This window comes from Lepidochelys kempii, unplaced genomic scaffold (genome assembly GCF_965140265.1).
Source record: "Lepidochelys kempii isolate rLepKem1 unplaced genomic scaffold, rLepKem1.hap2 scaffold_54, whole genome shotgun sequence".
Classification (NCBI taxonomy): Eukaryota; Metazoa; Chordata; order Testudines; family Cheloniidae; genus Lepidochelys; species Lepidochelys kempii.
This window is the reverse complement of record NW_027333639.1, coordinates 518,222-545,790: the sequence shown is the minus strand read 5'-3', so window position 1 is coordinate 545,790 and position 27,569 is coordinate 518,222. Positions and strand designations below refer to the sequence as shown.

At 47.5% G+C, this 27,569-nt stretch overlaps 1 protein-coding gene across 9 annotated transcripts in view; it reads left to right on the top strand.

The window, feature by feature from the left end:
- The window catches only part of LOC140904635 (uncharacterized), a 50,271-nt gene extending 23,677 nt beyond the window's left edge, over positions 1-26,594 (top strand). The window contains exons 1-4 of one of the 9 annotated variants that reach the window (XM_073327049.1): positions 13,935-14,133; positions 15,793-16,525; positions 20,192-20,294; positions 22,806-26,594. In XM_073327049.1, the coding sequence (XP_073183150.1) occupies positions 22,814-23,998 (1,185 nt within the window). In that variant the 5' untranslated portion in view covers positions 13,935-14,133; positions 15,793-16,525; positions 20,192-20,294; positions 22,806-22,813 and the 3' untranslated portion in view covers positions 23,999-26,594. Of the gene's footprint in view, positions 1-1,085; positions 1,847-1,988; positions 2,447-3,316; positions 5,829-13,934; positions 14,134-15,792; positions 16,526-20,191; positions 20,295-22,805 lie in introns of those variants that run through there. The other 8 variants (XM_073327047.1, XM_073327050.1, XM_073327048.1 and 5 more) reach the window with 8 other exon arrangements.
- The last annotated feature ends 975 nt before the right edge of the window (positions 26,595-27,569 follow it).

Sequence of the window (27,569 nt, the reverse complement as noted above, 5' to 3'; positions counted from 1 at the left end):
CAAAAAACCCAACAACACCTTCGCTCTTTTTCTCTCTAATGATCTAATATCAATATAAAATCCATTCAAAATTTCTGTATTCCCCATCTAATTACGGAATTAGATTTAAAATCTCCTTTGATTTTGCCCCTTCCCTGTAGATTTCAGTTATTAGTATAAAATTGCCTCAGATTTTCCCAATTTCCACCTAATTCTGAAATACTGCGATAAAATCTTCACAGATTTGGGGGATTATTCACCCTTTTGAATGGCAGCAACTTCTCCTGGTTTTGGAGGGAAACAGTTTCCCTGAGTTCTTACACCAGTTACAGAATTAAACCACTCAATAATCTACTTTCCCTCACATTAAGGAATCAAATTGTTCCTCTTTGCATCGATGAAACTGATATTTTTCTGATTAAAGTGACTTGCTTTGTGGTTCATAATAAAGTTTGGTCCTTCCCCATTAGGAATAATGATGTTTGTATTGCTGCTAATGGGGCAGTTGGCCATCTTATTGCCCCAGACAAGGCAGGATGAGGAAGAATGAGGGGTTCCCCTCCCTCCAGGGCTGCTCCATGCTTCCTGGGTCCCTAGTGCAGCAATTCCCAAAGTAATGGAAGGACTAGCTGGGGGTCCGGGAAGTTGTATCAATTAACTACAGGTTGAGGAGTCTTTTTGCAGAATCCCCGGAGTGGGTGTGATTGTTTTCATATTCCTGAAGGGGAGGTGGGGAATTGAGTTTTTAAATGTTTACAAAATGCCACCCTATGTAGCACTCAGGGTAGCCCAGGAGGAGAAGGGAAGAATAAGGTCTCTGAAGGAGACTGCCCAGACCCAGGTTATCCCATCCCAGCTGCTGCTGCCCACTCCTGGCCACAGCCCAACCCAGCTCCCCACAACCACCAGCTGCCATTCACCTGCCCCGCCCATTCTGCTGCCCCCTCCCCAACAGCTATGGACCCTTCCAGCTCCATTCCCCTTCTGTGCTGTGTTAAAGCCACATCAGCCAGGGCTCCCTGCTGCCCATGTTGATGAAGTGAGCTGTAGCTCACGAAAGCTCATGCTCAAATAAATTGGTTAGTCTCTAAGGTGCCACAAGTACTCCTTTTCTTTTTCCTAAGATTAGGGTGACCAGATGTCCCATTTTTAGGGACTTTTTCTTATACAGGTGCCTATTACCCCGCACCCCCGTCCTGTTTTTTCACAATTGCTATCTGGTAACCCTACCTAAGATGGTGGCAACGAAATTAGATTTCTTTTGGCAGCTCAGTGAATCATTTCAGATAGAGACGAGCTGCTGTAACTGGGCATTGAGCCACACTGCAGCTTTAACACCATAGCCCTGGGGAAAGGGTGCTGAGATGGACTCTCCAGGGAAGAGCACAAGCCCCTCTGCTACCCACACCCTATTTTGATAAGCACGGCAGATGGCTCATCCCACCTATGGTAACTTTTTTTTATCCCCTCTGCCCCTGTCTGGTGCTGCATTCCCCCCTTTCTGAACCCCGATTCCGTCTATCTGCCCCTCCCCTTCCCCTCCTTCCACCAGTTTGACCCATCTCTGGATACATTTTGAGCCCTGTAAAAACAAAATCTGCCCATCCCTCCCCACCAATTTGCCCCCTCTCTCCCCTCATTTAAAACTGTGTATAGCAGATTCTGATTGCGAGTAAGGGCAGAGGCTTCAGCAGATGTTACTGAGCATGTTCAGATCCATCCAACCTGCTCAGTAACAACAAAGCAGCCAATTTCCCTTTTTGCCCCCAGAGAAGGGCTCCATGAGGAGCAAAATGCGGATGAGCATCCTGGCAGGGCAAGTAGGGTAATTTCAGAAGGGGCTTATACTGGAGTTTGGAGAGACAAGGTGGGTAAGGTAATATCTTTTATTGGAGCAACTTCTTTTGGTGTGAGAAACAAGCTCTGGAGCCACACAGAGCTCTGTTCCAGGTCTCTGCTGGAGAGAGAGACAAACTTGAGTCTATTTCACACCCCCAATTCCCTCCCCCACCCCTTTCTCTGCAGACAGACATTCTGAGCTCAGGTTACAGCCGGTCCCAGGGAGGGCTGCAGGCTGCCTGAGTTGATATTCAGGGACATAGGAAGGGGTTGCTGAGAGCGGTTGTTGTATCCGGTGCTGGCAGGGGTGAGGCAGGAAGTAGGGAGAATTAAAGGCTCTTTGGCACTTCCGCACTGCAATACATAATAATTATTGTCACAGAGGCTCAGAGATTGTGCCGCTCCTGCATTTGGGTGGTCAGTGTGAGAAGACGCTGCTGCTGTCTCCATTGTGAGCTGGAAGCCTGGATTGAGCAGCTGCTGCTCCCCCAGTGGGGTCTGTGTGGGGGGAACCTTCCTTAAAGCCCCCTCTATGCCCAGGCAGGAGGGACTTTCTCCAGTGGCTGGAGCCAGCCCCTGGGGCAGCCCCGGGCTCTACCCACACTGGCTCCTGCACCGGAGACTCCAGGTCAGTAGCGCTCAACTTTTCCAGACTACTGTACCCTTTTCAGGAGTCTGATTTGTCTTGCATAGCCCCCAAGTTCACCTCACTTAAAAGCTACTCACTTACAAAATCATACAAAAGTGTCACAGCACATTGATACTGAACAATTGCTGACTTTCTCATTGTTACCATAGAATTATAAAATAAATCAATTGGAATATAAATACTGTACTTACATTTCAGTGTATGGTATATAGAGCAGTATGAACAAGTCATGTGTATGACATTTTACTTTGTACTGACTTATTTTGATACTCATACTTACGAAGAGCTTTACCTGCATGGAGGGAGCCGGGGGGGGGATGGTATTGTTATTCAGAGTTGGAGGAAATATTTTGTTTTGAAAAAGCCTTCTTTTTAAAAAAAAAAAAATAAATCTCTGTTAAACAGCTCCTAGGACTTCAAAATAGCTTTTAAAAAAGGCTTTGTTTGTTTTTTTCCCCCGGGAAGAAAAGGCCTGTGAAATTCAATCTAAAATGGTGTGGATTGGTTTTTCTTGTCACTGGAAGTGTTTAAAGCAGAAATTGAGTCTTTCTAAAAAATTTACTTTAGCTCCCCAAGAATGTATGGGCTTGATGCAGGAATTACTGGGGAACAAAAAACTCTGTGAGCTCCTCCAGTTCTGCCTTATCTCACCCAGGATTGTCACAGGCAGGTGTTGTAGACATATGGCAGATGTTGCTCATGAATTCCCCACCACCCTGGCTGACACCTGGGAGTAGCTCCCTCCCTTTGACTGTTCGGATGGGCTGTGGGGGCAGGACTGGTCCCCCACCTCTCTGCTAGGGAAAGATTTTGGGAAGGATACAACTGATTTTTCAATCTTCCCAACAGGTATTTTAATTTGTTTCTCCCTTTCGTCTTCCACTTTCTGAGATTCCCTTTCCTCCAGTGCAGGGAATGACTCATGTCTGGATTGTCTCTCTGTCACATCAGGTGATGGGATGGTGAGTGAGAACAAGGAGGTGAATCCTCAGCAGGGAGGTCTGAGCAAATGGAAACACAGAGAACACTATTGGGAAGATCTGAAGGGGAAGTTTCCTGGACTCCTGAGCAGGGAGAAGCCTGTGAAAATCAGCACAGGCCAGAGGGGCAGCAGGAAAACTCCCCTGGGGAGAGATTGGATAAACCCACTCACCAAGGGGGAGGTTTGAAGGACCTTCCTGAAGACATGATCCAGCCAGGAATCTGCACTAAAGGGAAACTGTATGTATGTGCTGAGTGCAGGAGAAGCTTTGATCGGAGATCACATCTCATTGTGCATCAGAAAATCCACACAGGAGAGAGATCCTATAGCTGTCCTGATTGCGGGAAAATCTTCAGTAACATCTCATCCCTAATTGTTCATCGGAGAGTCCACACAGGAGAGAGACCCTATAACTGCTCAGAGTGTGGGAAATCCTTCACTCGGAGCTCCACCCTTGTTGTGCATCAGAGAGTGCACACAGAAGAGAAACCCTATAAATGCCCCGACTGCGGGAAAAGCTTCAAGCGGAGCTCAACCCTTATTTCACACCAGAAAATCCATACAGGAGAGAGACCTTATAACTGCCTTGAATGTGGGAAAGGCTTCAGTGAACGCTCAAACCTAAACAAACATCAGAGAATCCACACAGGAGAGAAACCCTATAATTGCCTTGAGTGCGGGAAAAGTTTCACTCGGCACTCACATCTCATTAGACATCAGAGAATGCATACTGGAAAGATACCCTATAGGTGCCCTGACTGTGGAAAAAACTTTAGTGACAGCTCAGCTGTTATTAGACATCAGAGGATTCATACCGGAGAGAGACCCTATAAATGCCTTGAGTGTGGGAAAAGCTTCAAGCAGAGCTCTGACCTTATGAATCATCAGAGAATCCACACGGGAGAAAAACCCTATTACTGCCCTGAGTGTGGGAAGGGGTTCAGTCGGAAGGCTCATGTTATTTCACACCAAAAAATGCACAGGCCAGCGAGATCTTTTAACTGCCTTGAGTGTGGGAAAAACTTCACTAGGAGCTCTGACCTCATTAGACATCAGAAAACCCACACTGGAAAGACACCATATAAATGTTCTCTCTGTCGAAAAAGCTTCAAGCAAAGGTCAGAACTTATTTCACATCAGAGAGCGCACACAACACAGAGAAACTATAAATGTTCTGTCTGTGGAAAAAGCTACAAGGCGAAGGTCTCTCTAATGTCCCACCAGAAACTCCACACAGGCTAGCAAGTGGCAGGAGCTCTCACTATGGGACAATGGGTCTGTGCTCTCCTGAAGCAAAGTGTAAATGTGCTTCATTGATAGACAGTCTGTGCAGGGGCAGCAAGTGGATGAAGGGTTTGGGTTTCAGTGGGGGATAGTTGGCAGGGGCAGAAAAGAACAGAACGCTGGGTACTGAGGAGCTGGGCGATTTCAGGGTCTGGGGTGAGCAGGTGATGGGATTGGTAGAGAGACATTTCTGTGGGTTACACACATATTTTCCAATTTAGAGGAGAGGTAAAAATGACCTATTGCAGTTCTTGTCTGAGTTGTCTTTGTAGCTCCTAGGGCATCTCCGCGTAGGGATAGGGGAATATTATTCAGGGAAGCAGCAAGGGGCCCTCTGGGGCTGTAGTTGCAAGGAAGAAAGAGCTGCTGATTTGAACTAACAGGATGTCAGAGCACTGCTCAGTGTACTGGACATCTCTGAAGTCATGGACGGTCGGGGCGGCTGGAGATTGGGGAATTAATGGTGGAGATTCCCCAGAGAGGTGGGAACTCTGAGGAATGCCCTTTTGGGAGTGTGGTCTAGTGGTTAGAGGGGAGGGTGGGGGAAATGAGAGTTAAGATTCCTGGGTGTGAGCTAGTGCCGGTCACTTCCCCTCCTGTCTCTGTGTCCATTTCTCCCATCCCTACAATGGAGATAATAGTTGTCCAACTCCCTGGAGAGTTGTGATGGGCCACTAATTATTGTGTATGAAATGGTTCAGGAGAATGCAAGTATAGGAAAGGCCGAGTTTCACTGTTATTACTGTGTACTGTATTCACAGGATTATAGAATCACAGAAATGCAGGGTTGGAAGGAACCTTGAGAGGTCATCTAGTCCAGTGTCCTGCACCGAGGCAGGACCAAGTAAACCTATACCATCCCTGACAGGTGTTTGTCCAACTTGTTCTTAAAAACCTCCAATGATGGGGATTCCACAGCTTCCCTTGAAAGTCTATTCCAGAGCTTAACTATCCTAATAGCAGTGGTCCCCAAATTTTTCAGAGTAGTGACCTCCCTTACCCCTGTTCATGCCCCCCTGCTCCCCCTGGGAGCCAGGTTCAGGAGTGGGACTGCGGCTCCCGGGAGGAGGGAGGAAGCCACGACTGGGACATGGTCAGGGGCTGAGGCTGGGGGTGGTGCAGGGGCATGGGGCCACAGCTGGGGGCAGCACCAGAGCAGAGCTGGGAGTGAAGCAGGGCTGGGTGGCATTCCCTCCCACCCCCAAAGGGGGCTGGTCTGGACTCCCCCGCACCCCCCCAAATGTTCCTCCGCACCCCACAGTTTCAGGACCTCTGCCTTATTGGAAAGCAGTTGATTTTTTTTCCTTCCTAAGTGTAATATTTTGCCTTTGTCTTTACTGACTTTATTTCAGACCAATTCTCCAATTTGTCAAGGTCATTTTGAAATCTAATCCTGTCCTCGAAAGTGCTAGAAATCCCTCCCATCTAGGTGTCATTTACAAATTTTATAAGCATATTCTCCACTCTGTTATCCCAGTCATTAATGAAAATATTGAATGGTACCAGATCCTGGACTGACCTGAGGGACCCCACTAGATATGTTCCTCATATTTGAGTATGAACCATTGATAACTATTCTCTGAGTATGGCCTTTCAAAGAGTTTTGCACCCATCGTATAGTAGTCTAGATGAAATTACATTTTCCTAGTTTGCTTATGAGAATGTCATGTGGGACTGTGTCATAAGCCTTACTAAAATCAAGATTACTCCTGGGGGAATTCTGCACCAAAAAAAAAAAAAAATTCTGCACACAATATTTTAAAATTCTGCATATTTTATTTGTCAAAATAATGCGTTTTTTTAATGCAAAAAGATCCACAATAACAGACAGTCACTCATGACTGAGAACAACATTGCAGGATATGCAAAATAATTTGTCCCCATCCACATGCAATTTTGTAGGGAATTCTCGAGCACGAGAAGCTGGTGTAGCAGTTTTGATGCATGATGTGAAGGCTGTTCATGTCGTGCAAAAGAATGAATATCCGTTTGTCATTTGGTAACTTCATCTGGACCTGGCTGGGTACTTTGGGAAGTGCTTGGTTCTGATTGTTCTGACATTTTATTAACTGCTTGATAAATGTTTTATATGCCCTCAAAGTCTTCTTTTTTTTAAATGGGTAAGTAAAATAAATCCTGAGCTATAATCTAACCCCATTGTGTCACTTTGGCACAGGAAAAAAGTGAGAAAGCACATAGATCTTCCTAGTTGAGGATTTCCTTACTGTCCTTTATAATAAGGCTCCTTTACATCACTCTGGCAATGTAAAGGAGCTTTAAAATGTTTATAGGTTTTATGCTCCTGGGGTAATTGACTGAGAATGGGAACAGTTAACTGACAATAGAAACATTAACCACATTACTATACAGGCAGGCTGCTACATTTCTGCCTCAGAAAATGAGATCAACTATCAAAATCACCATTAACAATGTTGTTTTTCCCCATCAAGAACAGTGTTTTGTTTCAAACGTTGAAACAGTTTTGCACAGAAAGAACACTCTTCTTCTTCCACACCTTATCCCCTCTCAAATAAAAACTGACTGAATTTTGTTTCAATCCAATCCCTGTGATCTTCTATAAAGTGAGCCTCCAGGCAATTTAAGGGATAGCACTGGCTGATTGCATTTCCAAACCTGGCAAAACAGCTGCTTGCTTCATTGCAGTGAAGGAACATAGGCAGGCAGGCTGCTACATTTCTGCCTCGGGGGACAGAGCCTGCCTCCTGCCTAACAAAAAGCCCTACCCCTCCACGCCGGGCACTCTGCAGGAGAAAGGAAGAGGGACAGAGGGCTTGGCTACACTTGCAGATGTAGAGCGCTTTGGGTTAAACCAGCCTTCGTACAGCGCAGTAGGGAAAGTGCTCCAGTCTGTCCACACTGACAGCTGAAAGCGCACTGGCGGGGCCACATCTGCAGCACTTGCAGCTGCATTGGGAGCTGTGCATTATGGGCAGCTATCCCAGCGTTCAAGTGGCTGCAGTGTGTTTTTCAAATGGGGAGGGGGTAGGGTGGAGTGTGTTGTGTGTATGTGGGGGGAGAGAGAGTGGGTTTTTGGGGTGCTGAGAGTGCATCAGCATGCTGTCTTGTAAGCACAGACCCCTCCCCCACCTCTCTCTCTCTCTCTCTCACTCAGCAAACATTAGCTGTTTGTTTTTTTCTCGGAGATGATAAGCAGCCGGCACTCCAAAACGGAGCTTTGAAAGGGCCACTTCTGCATTCCTGCCGGAGTTCACAACAAAGACGAGAAGCCACTTCAGTTAATGGGACCTTTCCGGAGGGCAATCAGAGTGCTGTAAGGTAACTCCTCATTCACACTGACGCTGTAGCGTCTCACCCAATATGCAGCAAACCTTATCCCTCTCAGGGAGGTGGCATACCAGCGGTGCTCTAGCCAGGGAGTCAGAGCACTCTACATGCCGTGCCAGTGTGGATGGGGAGTGAGTTAGAGCACTCTGGGCGGCTTTATTGTGCTGTAACTCGCAAATGTAGCCAAGGCCAGAGTCTCTCCCGCTTGTTTGCTCACGTGCGCCCAGCCCTGCCCCTTGACAGTAACGAATGTCCCCCCCCGCAGGCGTGCATGCCCAGCCTCCCTCCCCCGCAGTGATTTGCATCTCTGACAGCTACTCTAGGCATGCTGGGACAGATGCTCTGCCTGCGCTGCCAGGGAAGAGGTGTGTCCCCCCTGCATATTTCTTCTGCATTTTTCTGAGCGGGGAGCACAGAAAACAGTGAACCATAAGAATTCTGCACCTACACAGGTGCGCAGAATTCCATCAGGACAGAGGCACGCAAACTACGGCCCGTGGGCCACTTCCGGCCCACAGGGCCCTCCTGCCCGCCCCCTGAGCTCCTGGCCCGGGAAGTTAGCCCCCGGCCTCTCCCCTGCTGTTCCCCCTCCCATGCAGCCTCAGCTCACTGTGCTGCCGGCGCAATGCTCTGGGCGGTGGGGCTGCAAGCTCCTGGGGAAGTGCAGCTGCAGAGCCTGGCCTGACCCGGTGCTCTGTGCTGTGCAGTGTGTGGCTGGCTCCAGCTGGGCGGCATAGCTGCCTGTCCTGGTGCAGCTGCGCTGCTAGCCACCGGTGCTCCAGGCGGCGCGGTAAGGGGGCAGGGAGCAGGGGGGTTGGATAGAGGGCAGAGGAGTTCAGGGAGGGTGGTCAGGGGGTGGGGGTGTGGATAGGGGTCAGGCAGTCAGAAGGCAGGGAACACGGGGGTTGAATGGGGGTGGGGAGTCTGGGGGTGGTCAGGGAGAAGGGGTGGTTGGATGGGGGTGGGCCAGGCCTGGCTGTTTGGGGAGGCACAGCCTCCCCTAACTGGCCCACCATATAATTTCAGAAAACCAATGCGGTCCTCAGGCCAAAAAAGTTTGCCCGCCCCTGCGTCAGGAGTACAAGATGTATCACATCTACTGCTTTCTCCCTAGCTACTAGACCGGTAACTCTGTCAAAGAGGAAATTAGATTGGTTTGGTATCATTTAAGAACAGTCATACTGGGTCAGACCAATGGTCCATCTAGCCCAGTATCCTGTCTTCTGACAGCGTCCAGTGCCAGATGCTTCAGAGGGAATGGACAGAACAGGTAATCATCCAGTGATCCATCCCCTGTTGCTTATTCCCAGCTTCTGGCAACAGAGGCTAGGGACACTTCAGAGCATGGTTTTGCACCCCTGGACATCCTGGCTAATAGCTATTGATGGACCTATCCATCATTAACTTATCTAGTTGTTTTTTTAACCCTGTTATAGTCTTGGCCTTTACAACATCCTCTGGCAAAGAGTTCCACAGGTTGACAGTGCGTTGTGTGAAGAAATAGGTCTTTTGTTTGTTTTAAACCTGCTGCCTATTAATTTCATTTGGTGACCCCCTAGTTCTTGTGTTGGGAGAAGGAGTAAACACTTCCTTATTTACGTTCTCCACACCAGTTGTGATTTTATAGACCTCTGTCCTATCCCCCCCTTAGTTGTCTCTTTTCCAAGCTGAAAAGTCCAGCCTTATTAATTTTTCCTCACACAGAAGCCGTTCCATACCCTAATCATTTTTGTTGCTCTTTTTTGTACCTTTTCCAATACCAATATATCTTTTTTGAGATGGAGTGACCAGATTTGCACACAGTATTCAAGATGTGGGCGTACCATGGATTTATATAGAGGCAATATGATATTTTCTGTCTTATTATCTATCCCTTTCCTTATGATTTCCAACATTGTTTGCTTTTTTGACTGCCACTGCACATTGAAAGAAGAAAAAGGAGTACTTGTGGCACCTTAGAGACTAACAAATTTATTTGAGCATAAGCTTTTGTGAGCTACAGCTCACTTCACTGGATACATGCAGTGGAAAATACAGTGTGCAGATTTTATATACACAGAGAACATGAAACAGTGGGTGTTACCATACACACTGTAACAAGAGTGATCAGGTAAGGTGAGCTATTACCAGCGGGGGGCGGGGGGAAGATAAGATAACCTTTTGTAGTGATAATCAAGGTGGGCCATTTCCAGCAGTTGACAAGAACGTGTGAGGAACAGTGGGGGTGGGGGGAAATAAACATGGGGAAATAGTTTTACTTTGTGTAATGACACATCCACTCCCAGTCTTTATTCAAACCTAAGTTAATTGTATCAAGTTTGCAGATTAATTCCAATTCAGCAGTCTCTCGTTGGAGTCTATTCAAAACTTCAAAAACAGACTCCAATGGTTGGGATTATGTATTCCAATGTGCATTATTTTGCATTTATCAACATTGAATTTCATCTGCCATTTTGTTCCCCCGTCACCCAGTTTTGTGAGATCCCTTTGTTACTCTTCGCAGTCTGCTGTGGACTTAATTATCTTGAGTAGTTTTTTTATCATCTGTAAATTTTACCACCTCACTGTTTACCCCTTTTTCCAGATCATTTATGAATGGGTGGAACGGTGCTGGTCCCAGTACAGACCCCTGGGGGTCACCACTACCTAACTTCTCTCCATTCTGAAAACTGACCATTTATTCCTACTCTTTGTTTCCTATTTTTTAACCAGTTACTGATCCACAAGAGGATCTTCCCTCTTATCCCGTGGCAGCTTTCTTTGCTTAAGAGCCGTTGGTGAGGGACCTTGTCAAAGCCTTTTTGAAATTTGACAAATCCATGTCGGCTATTTCTTACCCTATTATTCAGTAGGTGCTTACAAATTGATTGTTTAATAATTTGTTCCAGTATCTTTCCAGTTAATGAAGTTAGTGTAACTGGTTTATAGTTCCCCCAGTCATCTGTTTCCCTTTTTAATGATAGCTACAATGTTTGCCTTACTCCGGTGTTCTGGGACCTCACCCACCCACCACAAGTTCTCAGAGATACTCACTAATGATTCAGAGACTGCTTCAGCTAGTTCCTTAAAGCACCTTAGAGTAAATTTCATCAGAACAGCCCCATTTGAATACTATTATCTAACTATTCTTTAACTTGTTCTTTCCCTATTTTGGCTTGCACTCCTCCCTTGCTGTTAATATTAATTATGTTAACTATGTGGTCACAAAAGTGAATACTAAAGCAAAAAAATGGCATTACACACCTCAGCCTTTCTGATGTAATCCATGATTATTAGTATTTGATGTTCTCTGGTGCCTTCCCAGCTCTTTCTGTCAGGGGGAGTGTATTACTGAATGGAAGGGAAGGACGGTAGCTGGAATCCCTTATCCTTGTTTTCAGGCAGGGACTCATCGGAGATTGTGACACACTGGGATTATTCCTGAAATAATTGCCCTGGGAGGGATTTTCTTGTTTCTGGACAGCGGGGTGGGGCAGGGACTCATGTTTCATGAAATTCAGGTTTTGGGGGAGTCTTTTATGTCTCATTGAAATTTTTACATGAATCTGTTTTGTTTTATACAAATAAATTCCTAATCATTTTTGTGTGTGTGCAAAGTCTGTCTCCCAGAGCTCTGTCAGGGGTATGATGATCCTTAGAGTCCCAGGAGGGGACTGAAAGCTCAGAGAGGGTGGATCAGAGTTCCGGTGGGGTGGATCTGAGAGACCCAATGGGCAGAGAGGAGGCCCAGGGACAGATGAGAGCCCCAAGGGCTGTGTGGACTCAGAGACTGTGGTGAGTGTGAGAGACAGAAAATGTGGCTGTGTGAAGGGGGCAAAAACAGAGTGAAAGTAACAAAAGGAGGAAAATAGAAGAAAAGGGGAATGATTGGAAATGAACAAGGGTTAGAAGGGAGAGGAAGAAATAGCAACACACGGAGCTTTTAGATCTCAGGTCTCCCCTGCTGCTCCTGGTCCTCACCTTCAGCGTTACCATTAGGGTTGCCAATTTTCTAATTGCTGAAAACTGAACACCCTTGCCCTGCCCAGCTCCTTCCCCTGAGGCCTCCCCCTCTCCCCCCACCCTCTGTCGCTCACTCTTCACTCTCCTTCCCCCCTCATTCCCCGTCTCCCAGGACTCACCTGCTGCCTGCAGAGTCAGGCTGGGAGGAGCTGATGTGGAGCCTGCCCAAGTGGGGCACAGCAGAGCGGGGGGGTTGGTCCCCAAAGCAAGGAGCTGGGACATGTGGGGGAGAGTCCCTGGAGTAAGGGGCCACGGGTGGGGAGGGGCGAGTCCCAGGAGCCAGGGCCGGGGCAATCAGGGCACGGGGGGTAGAAGGGAGGTGGTGAATAGGATTCTCCCCCGGGCAGTGGCACTTACTTCTTACAGCCCCGTCTGGAAGCCAGCCACGGCTCTCTGTCAGGCATCAGCAGCTGAGCAGCTCCTCCATGGGGCTCTAGCCTCAGCTGCTGCTTGTCCTACCCCCCAGTAGTAGAGGCCAGTTACTGCAGCCAAACCGGAGTTTTAGTGTCTGGTCAGATGTGCTGATGGGATGCAGCAGATTCCCTTTGAAAACCGGACACCTGGCAATCCTACTCTCAACTGATTTCCAAATAGGTTGAGGGCTGGTCTCTATGGGGAAGCTTTACATAGATTCATTGATTACATGGCCAGGAGGGACAATTGTGATTACCTAGTCCCACCTCCTCTATAACAAGCCATAGAACTTCCTCGGATTAATTCCTGCTTGAACTAGAGCATATGGTTTCAAAAACAGCCAGTCTTGATTGAAAAATTAGTAAATTTCCTCCCTGGCTAATAACCCTCACTGTTAAACAATTGCACCTTGTTTCTTGTCTGCATTTGGCTTCACCTTCCAGCCATTAGATCTTGTTACACCTTTTTCTGGCAACATGAAGAGCCCCCCTGTATCACATTTCTTTTCTCCATGTTTATACATCCAAGGATCGCATCAGCCCTTTTGGCCACAGCATCGCCCTGGGAGCTCAGGTTCAGCTGATTGTCCACCATGTCCCACAAGTCTTTTTTCAGAGAGTTCCTGCTTCCCACGAGACAACACCCCATCCTGCAAGTGTGGCCTACGTTCTTTGGTTCTAGATTCATAACTCTGCATTTGGCCATATTAAAACATAAATTGTTTGCTTGCACCCAGCTCACCAAGCCACCCAGATGCTCTCTGTCAGCAACCTGTCCTCTTTGATATTTACTGCCCCCCTTCTTTGCAATTTGCAAACTTTATGGGTGATACTTTTTGGTTTTCTTCCAGCTCGCTGGTGAAAACGTGAAGTAGGGTACGGCGAAGTACTGATCCCTGCAGGATGCCACCAGAAACACACCGGCTCAGTGATGGTTCCTCACTATACAATTCTGATACCTCTCAGCTAGCCAGTTTTCAATCCATTTGTTTTGTGCCATACTGTTTTTTTTTTTAATCATTTACCATCTGTCCCCCAGCTCCTGCTGAAGGTATGCCTGTCCGTCTGGGTGCCCTTTGCAAGGCGGCTGGTGAGGGAGTGTCCACCTCCCTTCTCCTAGCGGCGCTGCGGTCTGAGTGGGAATCTGGGGAGATGCTCTGGGGACCAGAGATCCCATCGCTCGAGAGAGTCCCCCATCAAAGAGACCCCCTGAGCTGAGACACAGCCCTGGCGGGCAGCAGGGGATGCTGCTCTGTAGGACACGTTTCCAGGGTTGGGAAGAAGATTCTGGCTGGATCCCTCCTGGGCCAGGCTTTCAGCCCTAGGGCAGGGCGCAGGAGGGGAGCGGGATTCATCAGCTCCTGCCACCAGAGGGCTCTGGGTGGTGCGAGGGCTGGAGACAGGCGGGCTGCGCTGGCCCTTTAACTCGGGCTGCCAAGGGATCCAGGATATTTGCAATTTGAGCTTCCTGGGTCAGGCAGCGCAGGCGACGCTGCTGCCGCCTCCATAGCGAGCCGGGAGCCCGGGCTGAGCTGCTGCGCCCCAGCGGGGTGTGTGCGGGGAGAGCCCTTCCCCAGCGCCCCTCGGGGCCCAGCCCGGGGACTTTCTGCGGTGGGTGGAACCAGCCCCTGGGCAGCCCCGGCCTCTGCCGACACCAGCCCCTGAGCCGGAGCCTGCAGGTGAGGGGGGAGACCCGGGGGAAGGGCCGGGGCCAGGGGGGAAAGTGACTCTGCACCGACGGCCCCTCCTCGCCCCAGCTCTGCTCCCGGGGGGCGGGGGTGTGCGAGTCCCGGAGCTGCTGCTGCCCCCCCCCCCCCCGCCCCCCGGCTCTGCCCCCCTGGGCGCCTGCAGCCAGCCGGAGCCAGCTTAAAGGTTACAGTGACAAAGTTTCAGAGTAACAGCCGTGTTAGTCTGTATTCGCAAAAAGAAAAGGAGGACTTGTGGCACCTTAAAGACTAACCAATTTATTTGAGCATACAAATTACAGCTCACTTCATCGGATGCAACAAAGTTGTGTGGTTTCTTCCACACCCCGGACTAGCCTAGCCATGCGGATAAAACCCCCAGGGTAGACAGAGCTGTGCCGACAAAGGGTTTCTGTTGGCAGGGCTATCGAGAGAAGTGGGGTTCCTGCACCGGAAGAAACACTCCTGCTGCCTCTACACTAAAGGGCTATGTAGGCATCAGCTCTGCAGAGTAGACATGGCCGCAACAAAACAGCAACCAGATCTCCTGTCCGGAGGGGGGAAGGGGAGTGAAAGGGGGGGAGAAAAAGTGTGGGAAAGGAGAAGCAAGTGGGGAGAGAAGTTACAGGCTCCTAAACCTGCCCAGGTCTGTTGACTTTAGATTCACTTCTCATTGCACAAGATAAGGAACAGAGGCCGGAAAAGTCAGTTCTTACCTCTGCCTGGGCCCTGCTACAGCCCTGGGTGACCATCTCAGGGGGAACCCCAATGCAGCTGTTTTGATTTTGTTCTTTTCTAGTATTTGGTTCTGGGAGGGTTTAATTATGTGTTGATGGGTTTAGAAAAATGCCCCAGCGTTTTTGCAGTGTGGCAGAATGCAGAACATCTGTTTGCAGGGAAGGGGAGGGGGGTGAACCAGTGTGTCAGATTGTCTAAACCCCCCTTCTGAATCTTTCCCTCTGCCCTTTTCACCCTGATAGGCTGGAAAGTAACATCCAGGTTTCACTCCAGATTTTCCCACTGTCCCTGGGGATAGTGAAGGGAAATGGCTGCAGTGTAACAGGCACAGATAAGCAATTATCGGGTCCCTACCAGTGTCCCTGATTTCCCTCTTACCCCTGAGAACTCTGTGTGCCCCTCCATTACACTTAATAAAACCACCAGCTTTTCCTTCTTGGGCAGTTAGTGATTAGGTACTGTTCTAGTTCCTGGATAGATGAGGGCCCGTCCTCTATTGAGCTAACAAACTAGTCCATTTCCTCCAAACATCCAGACATATTAACCCTTTTTTCTCCCCCCTCTCTCCCCAGTAAATGAGCAGTTTACTGGCAGTCCCAGTGATCGCAGGCTGTGATTTCCTTTTTGTTTCACTTCCACTGGGTCTCCGGAGTCATTGCCTATTTCACTCTATCTCTGGGTTCCGATCCCATCTGCATAACCAATTGTTGTGTCTTTTGCTCTTTACACAACAAAGAGAAACTTGTAGAAAGCCCAGGCACTGTTGAGTTCCAAATAACCATACTTATTTAACTCGTTCAGCTATCCAAAGCCTAACTACATTCACTGCTGTTCTGACAGGTTTTTAGAGCTTTCTAAAACTAGAACATGGTGAGGGCTAACAACTATTTATAGGGACACTACATTCTCTTTAAGGTGGAGCTGGAAGATATGGGAAAGGCCCAGCAAGAAGAGTTAGAAATTACCCACTATGAGGAAACAGCCACATGTTCAGGGGTTTATCAAAGACCTACTACCAACCCGCAGAACTCCGAAGCCAAGCGTCACTCCAGAAAGTCAGGAGACAGGCAGAGATTCATAAGTTCTGAGGCTATAATGGACCATTGTGATCATCTACTCAGACCTTCTGTATAATGCAGGCTATAGGACTTCCCTGTATTAATTCCTGATTGAAATAGAGTGGATCTTTTAGAAAAGCATCTGATCTTGATTTTAAAATTTCCAGTATTGGAGAATCCGCAACCCTTTTTTCCCGTAAGTTTTCTGTAAGTTTTCCCCAGTGTTTAATTATGCTCTCTGGTAGAAAGTTTGCACCTAATTTCTAGTCTGAATTTCTATTGCTTCAGCTTCCAGACACTGTATCTTGTTGTACTTTTGTCTGCTCGATTGAAGAGCCCATTATCAAACTTCTGTTCCCCATATGAGTACTTGTAGATGGGGATCACATCACCACTTAATCATTTGTTTGATAAGATAAATGGATTGAGCTCCTTGTGTCAATCACTATAAGGCAGGTTTTCCAATCCTTTAATCATTCTTGTGGTTCTTTGAGCCCTTTCCAATTTTTCAGCCTCATTCTTGAACTGTGGATACCAGAACGGGACATGGTAGTCAAGTAGCACCAGTAACACCAGTAACACACAGAGAGGTAATATAACCTATCTATTCCTACTCAGGTTTCCCCTGCTTATACATTAAAAGGACTAATGTGATCCTTCAGGTACAGCACAAAGAAAAGGAGTGCTTGTGGCAACTTAGAGACTAACCAATTTTTTTGAGCAGGTTCAGCGTCACACTGGGAACTCACGTTCAGTTGATTATCTACCTTGAGCCTCAGATCTTTATCCTGGGAAGCAGAGACCCTGCAAGAGTATCCCATTTTGCAAATACTGCCTGCTTTGTTCCTAGATGTGGGAGTTTATATGTGGCTGTGGAGAAACACATCTTGTTGGCCGACATCCAGTTTACCAAGTGATCCAAACCTCTGTAAAATGACCAGTCCTCTTTATTATTTACCACTCGTCCAATCTTTGTGTCATCTGCAAACTTTAGCAATAATGAGTTTGTTTTCTTCCCGGTCATTGATAAAAATGTTAAATAGCATAGGGCCATAGAGAACTAGCCCCTGTGGGATTCCACTAGAAACACACCCGTTCTCTGGTGATTCTCTGTTTACAATTATATTTTGAGACTTATCAATTAGCCAGTTTATTTTTTTGAACTATTTATTTATTAATTTCTAACAAGTTCACAAATCCTTGCCTGGCACATATCAGACAGAAAGCACTTGTTACGAGAGTTAACTTTTGTTTAAAGAGACATTATACACAGTTAGCCGGTTTTTAATCTATTTAATGTGCCATGTTGATTTTGTATCATTCTAGTTTCTTAATCAAAATGTCATGTGGTATCAAGTTGAATGACTTGCAGAAGTCAAGTATACAACATTAACATAGAATCATAGAAGGTTAGGGTTGGAAGGGACCTCAGGAGGTCATCTAGTCCAACCCCCTGCTCAAAGCAGGACCAATCCCCAGTTTTTGCCCCAGACCCCTAAATGGTCCCCTCAAGGATTGAACTCACAACCCTGGGTTTAGCAGGCCAATGCTCAAACCACTGAGCTATCCCTCCCCCCAAAGGTTACCTTGATCAATGAAACTCGTAATCATCAAAAAATATCCTAAGTTTGACAAGATCTATTTTCCATAAATCCATGTTGATGGACATTAATTATATTACCCTCCTCTAATTCTGTAGAAATCAATTCCCACATCAGCTATTCCATTATTTTTCCTAGGACTGATGTCAGGCTGACAGGTCTATAATTACCCAGGTCACCCCATTTACCCTTTTAAAATATTGGCTCAACATTAGTTTCCTTCCAGCCCTTTGGAACTTCTCTACTGCTCCAAGCTTTTTATTTTTTTTTAAATCAAATCAGATGCGCTGATTTTAAAACGTCTACCTTTAATAGCTGCTGTTTAGCATTCTCTTTTAAGTTATTGTTAGAGTGGACAGTATTTTATCATCAGATGATATAATATATCATCAGTTTTTTCCCAAATATGGATCAAAAATATTTATTGAATACTTCTGCCTTTTCTGTATTAGTATTGACAGCTATTTCCATATAGCAATGGACTAATAACATTGATAGGATTGCTTTTCTTCCTTGTAAGCTTTAAAAACTCCTTATTGTCCTTAACTATTCTGATCATAGAGTTCTCCCTATGTACTTTTGCTTCCCTTATTAGTTATATATATATTATATATATTATATTATATGTATAAATGTATATTATATATACATTTTCCATTTACAGCTTCCCACCTCTCACAGCTACTGCCCCACATGCCCCTGCACTGTCTATTCTCCTGCATCTGCTCAGCCTCCTGCTGGCTGAATCCCCCACAACCTCTCTTTGTCCCCCACACATCCTCCTGGACCCCCTCAGAGTCCCTCTAGCTCCCCATATTTCCACTTTTCCTCTTGAGTTTCCTGTCCAGTCTCCTAACAGAGCCCCAGCCATATTCCTTGAGAAGACCCTGACATCATTCACACTGGAAACAAGGGTAGTTGGTGGCCATCTTTATTAGGGGCAGCCTCACCTCCACATGACAAATCTGTATGGAAACAGTGGCCATCTTGAAGGCCATTTGACTTGAGCTTCTCCCACCCCACCCCCCAATAATGGGAAATAGCATCCATGTCTCACAAGGGAAAATGTGCAAGTTTTGGATTGAAATCCCAACTAAATATCATGAGACTCGTGATAAAAATCACCAGAGTTGGCAGGTCTGGGCATCGCACTTTCACAGCAGAAATTGTGTTTATTTTTAATGAAAGCTCTGGGAAATTTCCCAACTCCCCAGGGAGGTTCCTTGCTCTCTGTGGGGAGGGGTAATTTCCAGCCCTGCCTGTGACTGGTCAGGGCTCTGATCTCAGCAGGGCTAGAAGTGGGGATAAGAGGTTGAAGACCTGTGCTACGCCTGTGTCATAACATCCCTCGGTATGTGGAGGACCCTCAATCTCCTACAAGGGGGAACCTCAAGTCTCCAAGGAACCATCTGACCTCCTCAAAGGGTCTCCAGGAATGGTTTCCAATCCCTTTGGTTTATACAAGTGATGGAATACACTCCTGTGTTCATACCCTACACCCTACTGAAATAATTTTTGTACAAAGTATGATTTTTGAGGTGTCTTTTGAAAATTCATAATTTGGTGGTTACTGTTGTCTTGATAAAATATGTGGCAACATTGTATGTAAAATTAAGATTTTCTTGTAGGATGTTGTTAACGCATGTTCCAAACCATAGCAGAAGTTGGCACACCAGTCTGTCCTAAACAAAGGAATGTGTGCTTTGCTTCATTAGCATTTAAGCAGTAACTAGAGTCATCAAGCCAGAAGGGAGTGCAAACAGGTGAGAAAAAAGCAGCAAAGAAAATCCTTCCACACAGACGCTTTGTCTCCTGGTTCTCAGCTGGAAATGCTTCTCAAAGGGGGAATAAGACTGTGAAAAGGAGGGGCAGACACCCCAAGAAACCTTCCCCCCCCCCATTCATCTCACTCTTTGCACCTGAGCAGACAAAGAACATAGCCGTTGTATTATGGGGGACGGGTCCTGACCCAAAGGTTGGTCAGTAACACTGCTGGAAGCATGTGTTGAGAAACTTTGCTTCAGATCTAACATAAATTGTTGTTAGATGTGAGAAAGTGTCTTCTCTTTATTTTTCTTGTAGTCATTTCTCACTTTTATGCCTCATTACTTGTATTCACTTAAAACCTTTCTCTTTGTAGTTAATAAACTTGTTTTACTGTTTTATCCAATCTAGTGTGTTTAAGTTGGAGTGTCTGGGTACTTTATTTAATGTAATAAGCAGTCATATTCCTTAAAGGAATAAAGGACTTATTTTATTTGTATTGTCCAGGAGAGGGCTGGGTAGTACAGGACATATATTTCTGGGGGGAAATCTAAGACTGGGGGTGCATGGGTGTCACACTGAAGTATAACCAAGGCTGGTGAGAGTCCAAGTGTAACCAAGAGTGCCTGGCAGTTTGCAGTTACACACTCTCTCTCTCTCTCATGGTGTGATTTGCATGCTGGTAGGCTGTTTGTGTGTGGCCCTAGTGGGTGCTACTGCAGCAAGGCATTGTAAGGCATCCAAGGTTACAGGGCAGGGGTGACACAGCTACTGATTAGTCTGGATTGTACCCAGGTATGTCACACCCACCCAGCTAGTACATCTGGAAACAACTGTGTCTTAGAATAAGTGTAAAATCTTGGTCTCACGTGTTTTCTTTGTCTGGAGCAGGATTTTCCATTCCCAAACTTGTTGTGATCTCCCAGGGAAGAGACATGGCTCCAAGATCTCCAGGACTCTGAGGAAAGGGAGATCCAGAGAAACAGCCACACAGGTGAGGAATTGGTTAAACAGACGGAGAAGCCATCTGCCATTGATGTGTTATATTTTGACTGTAGTAAGACTTTTTATACGGTCTCGCATGACCTTCTCGTAAAGGAACTAGGGAAATACAACCTTGATGGAGCTACGATAAGATGGGTGCGCAACTGGTTGGAAAGCTGTTCAGAGAGTAGCTATCAGTGGTTCATCGTCAAGCTGCAAGGGCATATTGAGGGGGTCCCACAGGGATCAGTTCTGGATCTGGTTCCGTTCAGCAACGTCATCAATGATTTAGATAATGGCATGTAGAGGACACTTATAAAGTTTGCGGACAATACCAAGCTGGGAGGGGTTGCAAGTGCTTTGGAGGGTACGATTAAAATTTAAAATGATCTGGACAAACTGGAGAAACGGTCTGAAGTAAATAGGATGCAGTTCAGTAAGGACAAATGCAGAGTACTCCATTTAGGAAGGAACAGTCAGTCGCACACATACAAAATGGGAAATGACTGTCAAGGAAGGACCACTGTGGAAAGGGATCTGGGGGTCATAGTGGATCACAAGCTAAATGAGTCAACAGTGTAACTGCTGCAAAAATAAATAAAGCAAACATCATTCTGTGATGTATTAGCAGGAATGTTGTAAGCAAGACACAAGAATTCTTCTGGTCTACTCTGTGCTAATTAGGCCTCAGCTGGAGTATTGTGCCCAGCTCTGTGCACCACATTCAGAAAAGATGTGGACAAATTGGAGAATGACCAGAGAAAAGCAACAAAAATTATTAAAGGTCAAGAAAGCATGACCTATAAGGGAAGATTTAAAAAAAAAAGGGGGGGGGGGTTGTTTAGTCTGGAGACGAGAAGACTGAGAGGGGACATAACAGTTTTCAAGTACATGAAAGGTTGTTACAAGGAGGAGGGAGAAAAATTGTTCTCTCTAACCTCTGAGGATAGGACAAGAAGCAATGGGCTTAAATTGCAGCAAGGGTCGTTTAGGTTCAACATTAGGAAAAAATTCTTAACTTTCAGGGTAGTTAACCACTGGAATAAATTTCCTAGGGAGGTTGTGGACTCTCCATCGTTGTCTAACCTACTCTTAAAAATCTCCTAACACTTGTCAGGGATGGTCTAGATCAGAGGTTATCAAACTGTGGTCCACGAGCTCCATTCAGGTGGTCCACGGATAGTTCCCTCTAAGGTGCGCACCTGGACGGCCTCACACAGGAGAACAAAGGGTCACCCACCTAATTAGTGGAGCTGTGCAGGTGTGTCTCCACTAATTAAGTGCCTGGACCCTGGAGAAGATGTGCATGTAAGGTGAGGTGGCGGCCTTGGGGGGAATAGGGGGTAGGTGGGAGGGGGCAGTGGGTTGAGAAGAGGAGATGGGGGGAATTTGGGATATGCAGGGCTTCGGCGGCCTGAGAAAGAGGCGACTTTCCCCAGCTCCAGGGCTGTGGCTGCCAGGGAGAGATGGCCCTCCTTGTATGTAAACAGCTGCCATTCTCACAGAGGCCCTGTGAGCATCTCCAGGTCTCTGTCCCCCGGTCAGGATTGTCCCCAGCAGGTGGTGTATACACATGGCAGATGTCGCTCGTGACTTCTCACCCACCCTCACTGACCCCCGGGAGTAGCTGCCTGCCTTTGAATGTTTGGATGGGATGTGGAAGCAGAATTGGTGTCTCTCTCTCCCCCCTCCACCCCCCTTCTAGGGAAATGTTTTTGGAAGGATTTAGATCCTGATTTTACAATTATCCCAATATTTTAATTATCCCAGATATTTTAATTTGTTTCCCCCCTTTCCTGTTCCACTTTCTGAGATTCCCATTTGTAACAGGGGCTCGGGTGGTCGGGAACCTAGTGATTAGATTGCCAGGCTCTCAGTCCCCTACTGGGCTGAGTACTTTGTTTTTAAGGCCAGGGGAGTGGTAAGGGGCACCCAGGCCCTCCCTCTCCACAGGGTCCCAGCCCATGGCCCTGTGTATATCAACCCCTGAACAGGTGGGTTTGGTGTCCCTCCCGGCAGGGAGTCAGAACCCACTGCCTGGGCTACTTCCTACAAGTCCATTCAGTTTGGGGCATGGCCCCTTTAGTACAACCTGCCGGTGGCTTGCTGCCCATAGGGTTACCTCTTGGGTCTAGGGAAATGCCTTGCTGCGATTTCAGGTTCCTTCAGGCAAGGTGAGGATGAGCCCACAATGTCTCTGGGGTCCACTTAGTCTGTTACCTCTGGTGCTGGGGGTTCATTCACAGTCTCCCCTTGGTTGGGGAGTCAGTGCTGGCTTCCAGGTGGCTGCCCTGGCTGGCAGGCCACTGCTCTATCCCTTCAGCTCTGAGCAGAGCTAGGGTCCCTTCTTTTATCCTCCCTCCAGTCCTGGCATTGTTTGCAGGTATAGTGAGGTAGGACTAGCTTAACCCAAACACTTCTTTAACCCTTGCTGAGCCAGCGGGTAGTTTCTCTGCTTCATTGCACTCTTTTCCAAGTGCAGGGACTGACTCCTGTCTGGATTCTCTTTCTGTCACATCAGGTGATGGGATGGTGAGTGAGAACAAGGAGGATCATCCTCAGCGGGGAGGTCCTGAGCAAATGGAAGCACAGAGAACACTATTGGGAAGATCTGAAGGGGACATTTCCTGGATTCCTGAGCAGGGAGAAGCCTGCGAAAATCAGCACAGACCAGAGGCGCAGCAGGGAGCCTCCTCATGGGAGAGAGAACAGGGTAAATCCACTGACCAAGGGGTTGGTTTGAAGGACCTTCCTGAAGACCTGATCCAGCCAGGAATCTGCAGTAAAGGGAAACCATACAAATGTGCTGAGTGCGGAAAAATCTTCAGTAATGACTCATCCCTGATTGTTCATCGGAGAGTCCACACAGGAGAGAGACCCTATAACTGCTCAGAGTGTGGGAAATCCTTCACTCGGAGCTCCACCCTTGTTGTGCATCAGAGAGTGCACACAGAAGAGAAACCCTATAAATGCCCCGACTGCGGGAAAAGCTTCAAGCGGAGCTCAACCCTTATTTCACACCAGAAAATCCACACAGGAGAGAGACCTTATAACTGCCTTGAATGTGGGAAAGGCTTCAGTGAACGCTCAAACCTAAACAAACATCAGAGAATCCATACAGGAGAGAAACCCTATAATTGCCTTGAGTGCGGGAAAAGTTTCACTTGGAGTTCACACCTCATTAAACATCAGAGAATGCACACTGGAAAGATGCCCTATCATTGCCCTGACTGTGGGAAAGGCTTCAGTGACAGCTCAGCTGTTATGAGGCATCAGAGGATCCATACCGGAGAGAGACCCTATAAATGCCTTGAGTGTGGGAAAAGCTTCAAGCAGAGCTCAAACCTTATGAATCATCAGATAATACACACAGGAGAAAAACCCTATTACTGCCCTGAGTGTGGGAAGGGGTTCAGTCGGAAGGCTCACGTCATTTCACACCAGAAAATACACAGGCCAGAGAGATCCTTTAACTGCCTTGAGTGTGGGGAAAACTTCACTAGCAGCTCTGACCTCATTAAACATCAGAAAACCCACACTAGAAAGACACCATATAAATGTTCTGTCTGTCAGAAAAGCTTCATGCAGAGGTCAGAACTTATTTCACATCAGAGAGCTCACACAGCAAAGAGAAACTATAAATGTTCTGTCTGTGGGAAAAGCTACAAGGGGAAGGTCTTTCTAGCGTCCCATCAGAAACTCCACATAGGCTAGCAGGTGGCAGGAACTCTGTGTGGGCAATGGGTCTGTGCCCTCCTGAAGCAAAGAGTGAATGTCCTTCATTGGTGGAGGGTCTGTGTAGGGGCAGAAGTGGATGAAGGGTTCTGATTTCACTGGGGGATAGTTGGCAGCGGCAGAGGAGGAGGAGGAAACACTGGGGAGCTGGGTGATTGCAGGGTCTGAGGGGAGCAGGCAATGGGATTAGTGGAGAGACATTTCTGTGGGTTCTACACGCACTTTCCAGTTTAGAAGAGAGGTACAAAATGCCCCATTGCAGTTTTTGTCCAAGTTGTCTCTGCAGCTCCTAGGGCATCTCAGGGTAGGGACACGGAAATGTTATTCAGGGAAGCAGCAAGGGGCCCTCAGGGGCTGTAGTTACAAGGCAGTAACAACTGTCGATCTGAACTAACAGGCTGTCAGAGCACTGCTCAGTGTATTGGACATCTATACAGTCATGGACGGTCGGGGCTGCTGGAGCCTGGGGATTTCATGGTGGAGATTCCCCAGAGAGGTGGGAACTCTAGGAGATGCCCTTTTAGGAATGTGGTCTAATGGTTGGGAGGTGGGGTGGGGGAAATGAGTTAGGACTCCTGGGTGTGAGCTAGTGCTGGTCACTTCCCCTCCTCTCTCTCTGTCCATTTCTCCCATCTCCACAGTGGAGATAATAGTTCTCCAACTCCCTGGAGAGTTGTGAGGGGCCAGTAATTACTGTGTGTTCATAGAATCCCAGAAATGCAGGGTTGGATCATAGGTACTGAAACTGGGAGTGCTGCCAAACCCCCTGGCTTGAAATGGTTTCTATTATATACAAGGTTTACAGCAGTGGTTCTCAAAGTTTTGTACTGGTGACCCCTTTCACATAGCAAGCCTCTGAGTGCGACAAACCCCCCCCCCACCAATTAAAAACATGTTTTAATATATTTAACACCATTATAAATGCTGGAGGCAAAGCGGGGTTTGGGGTGGAGGCTGACAGCTCAAGACCCCCCATGTAATAACCTCATGACCCCCTGAGGGGTGCTGACCCCCAGTTTGAGAACCCCTGGTTTACAGTTTAGTTTAATGGCTCACAGCACCTCCTCTATAAAAATTGTTCCAGGACCCCTGGGTTGGAAGGAACCCTGAGAGGTCATCAAGTCCAATTTCCTGCACTGAGGCAGGACCAAGTAAACCTAGACCATCTTTGTCAGGTGTTTGTCTAATCTGTTCTTAAAAACCCCCAATGAGGGGGATTCCACAGCCTCCCCTGGAAGTCTCTTCCAGAGTTTATCTACCCTAATAGTTAGAAAGCAAATGATTTTTTCCTTCCTAAGTGTACCATTTTGCACTTGTCTTTACTAACTTGATTAGAGACCCATTCTCCAATTTGTCAAGGTCATTTTGAATTCTAATCCTGTCCTTGAAAGGGCTTGAAATCCCTCCCATCTTGGTGTTATCAGCAAGTGTTATAAGCATATTCTCCACTCTATTATCCTAGTGATTAATGACAATATTGAATAGTACCAGATTCGTGACTGACCCCTGAGGAGCCTCATTAGATATGTCCCTGTAGTTTAACAATGAGCCATTGGTAACTATTCTTTGAGTATGGCCTTTCAAACAGTTTTGCACCCACCATATAGTAATTTCATCTAGACCACATTTCCCTAGTTTTTCTGAGATTGTCATAGGGGACTGTGCCAAAAGCCTTACTAAAATCAAGATATATCTACTGCTTTCCCAGAGCCACTACACCAGTAACCCTGTCAAAGAAGGAACTTAGATTGGTTTGGCATGCTTTGCTCTTGACAAATCCATGTTGACTATTTCTTATAATCCTGTTATCCTGTAGGTGCTTACAAACTGATTGTTTAATAATTTGTTCCAGTATCTTTCCAGGTGTTGAAGTTAGGGTGACCAGTCTATAGTTCTCCAGGTCCTCTTTGTTTCCCTTTTTAAAGATAGTTACAATGTTTGCCCTACTCCAGTGCTCTGGGACCTCACCCCTCCTCTGAGTTCTCCTAGATAATCCCTAATGATTCAGAGACTGGTTCAGCTAGTTACTTAAGTACTCGAGTCTAGAGTCAATTTCTATCCGGCCATGCCAATTTCAATATGTCTAACCTCTCTATTCTTTAACCTGTTCTTTCCCTGTTCTGGCTTGAATTTCTTCCCCTTTGCTGTTTGTGTTAATTGTGTTAAGTATCTGGTCAGACTAATGCCTACTTTGCATCAGTATTCACTAAACTCCTCAGCCTTTTTGTCATCCATTATTATAACGATTTGATGCTCTTCTGTCCCTTCCCAGCTCTCTCTGGCGGGGGCAGTGTGTTACTGAAGGGAAAGGAAGGTCTGTATGTGGAATCGCTTATCTCTCTTTTCAGGAAGGGGCTCAGCTGAGATTTTGACCCACTGGGATTATTCCTGAAATAATTGCCCTGGGAGGGATTTTCTCCTTGTTTCTGGACCATGGGGTGAGGCAGGTGAAGTCTGGACCATGGGGTGAAGTCTTGTGTTTCTGGAAATTCATGTTTTGGGTGAGTTTTTTTATGTCTCCTTGAAATTTTTACCTGATTTTTTCTTTTTATACAAATAAATTCCTAATATTTTTGTTTGTTGGTTTGGTGTGAAGTCTTTGTCTCCCAGAGCTCTGCCAGGGGCATGATGATACTTTAGAGTCCCAAGAAGGAACTGAAAGCTCAGAGAGGGTGGATCAGAGCCATCTATCCGCCAGCCCCTGCTGAAGGTGCCCTGTCAATCTGGGTGCCCTTTGCAGGGTGTCTGGTGAGTAAGTGTTTGCTTCCCTTCTCCTAGCAGTCTGGGGGGGAAGCAGGAGTCTGGGGCGATGCTCCGGGGACCAGAGAGCCATCGCTCTGGATGAGCTGAGAGACAGCCGTGGCGGGCAGCGGGGGCTGCTGCTCTGTGGGACACATTTCCAGGGTTGGGAAAAGATCCTGGGTGGATGCCTCCTGGGCCACGTTTTCATCCCCAGAGCAGAGCGCAGGAGGGGGGCAGGATTCATCAGCTCCTGCCACCAGGGGGCCCTGGGTGGTGCGGGGGCTGGGGACGGGCGGGCTGCGCTGGCCCTTTAACTCTGTCCATGGAGCCAGGGGGCATTTGCAATTTGAGTTTCCTGAATCAGGCAGCTCAGAGGGTGGCGCTGCTCCTGCTGCCTCCATGGTTCCAGGTGATTTGGGAGCCCGGGCGGAGCCGCCGCCGCCGCTGCCCAGCGGGGTCTGTGCGGGAAGAGCCCTTCCCCAGCGCCCCCCTGTGCCCAGCCGGGGGGACTTTCTGCGGTGGGTGGAACCAGCCCCTGGGGCAGCCCCGGGCTCTGCCGACACCAGCCCCTGAGCCGGAGCCTGCAGGTGAGGGGGGAGACCCGGGGAAAGGGCCGGGGCCGGGCAGGAAAGTGAATCCGCACCAACGGCCCCTCCTCGCCCCAGCTCCGCTCCCGGGGGGGCGGGGGTCTGCGAGTCCCGGAGCTGCTGCCCTCCCTGACCCCCCGGCTCTGCCCCCCCCCCGGCTCTGCCCCCCTGAGCGCCTGCAGGAGCCGGGAGAGCGACCGCCCCGGGACCGAGTCTCTCCC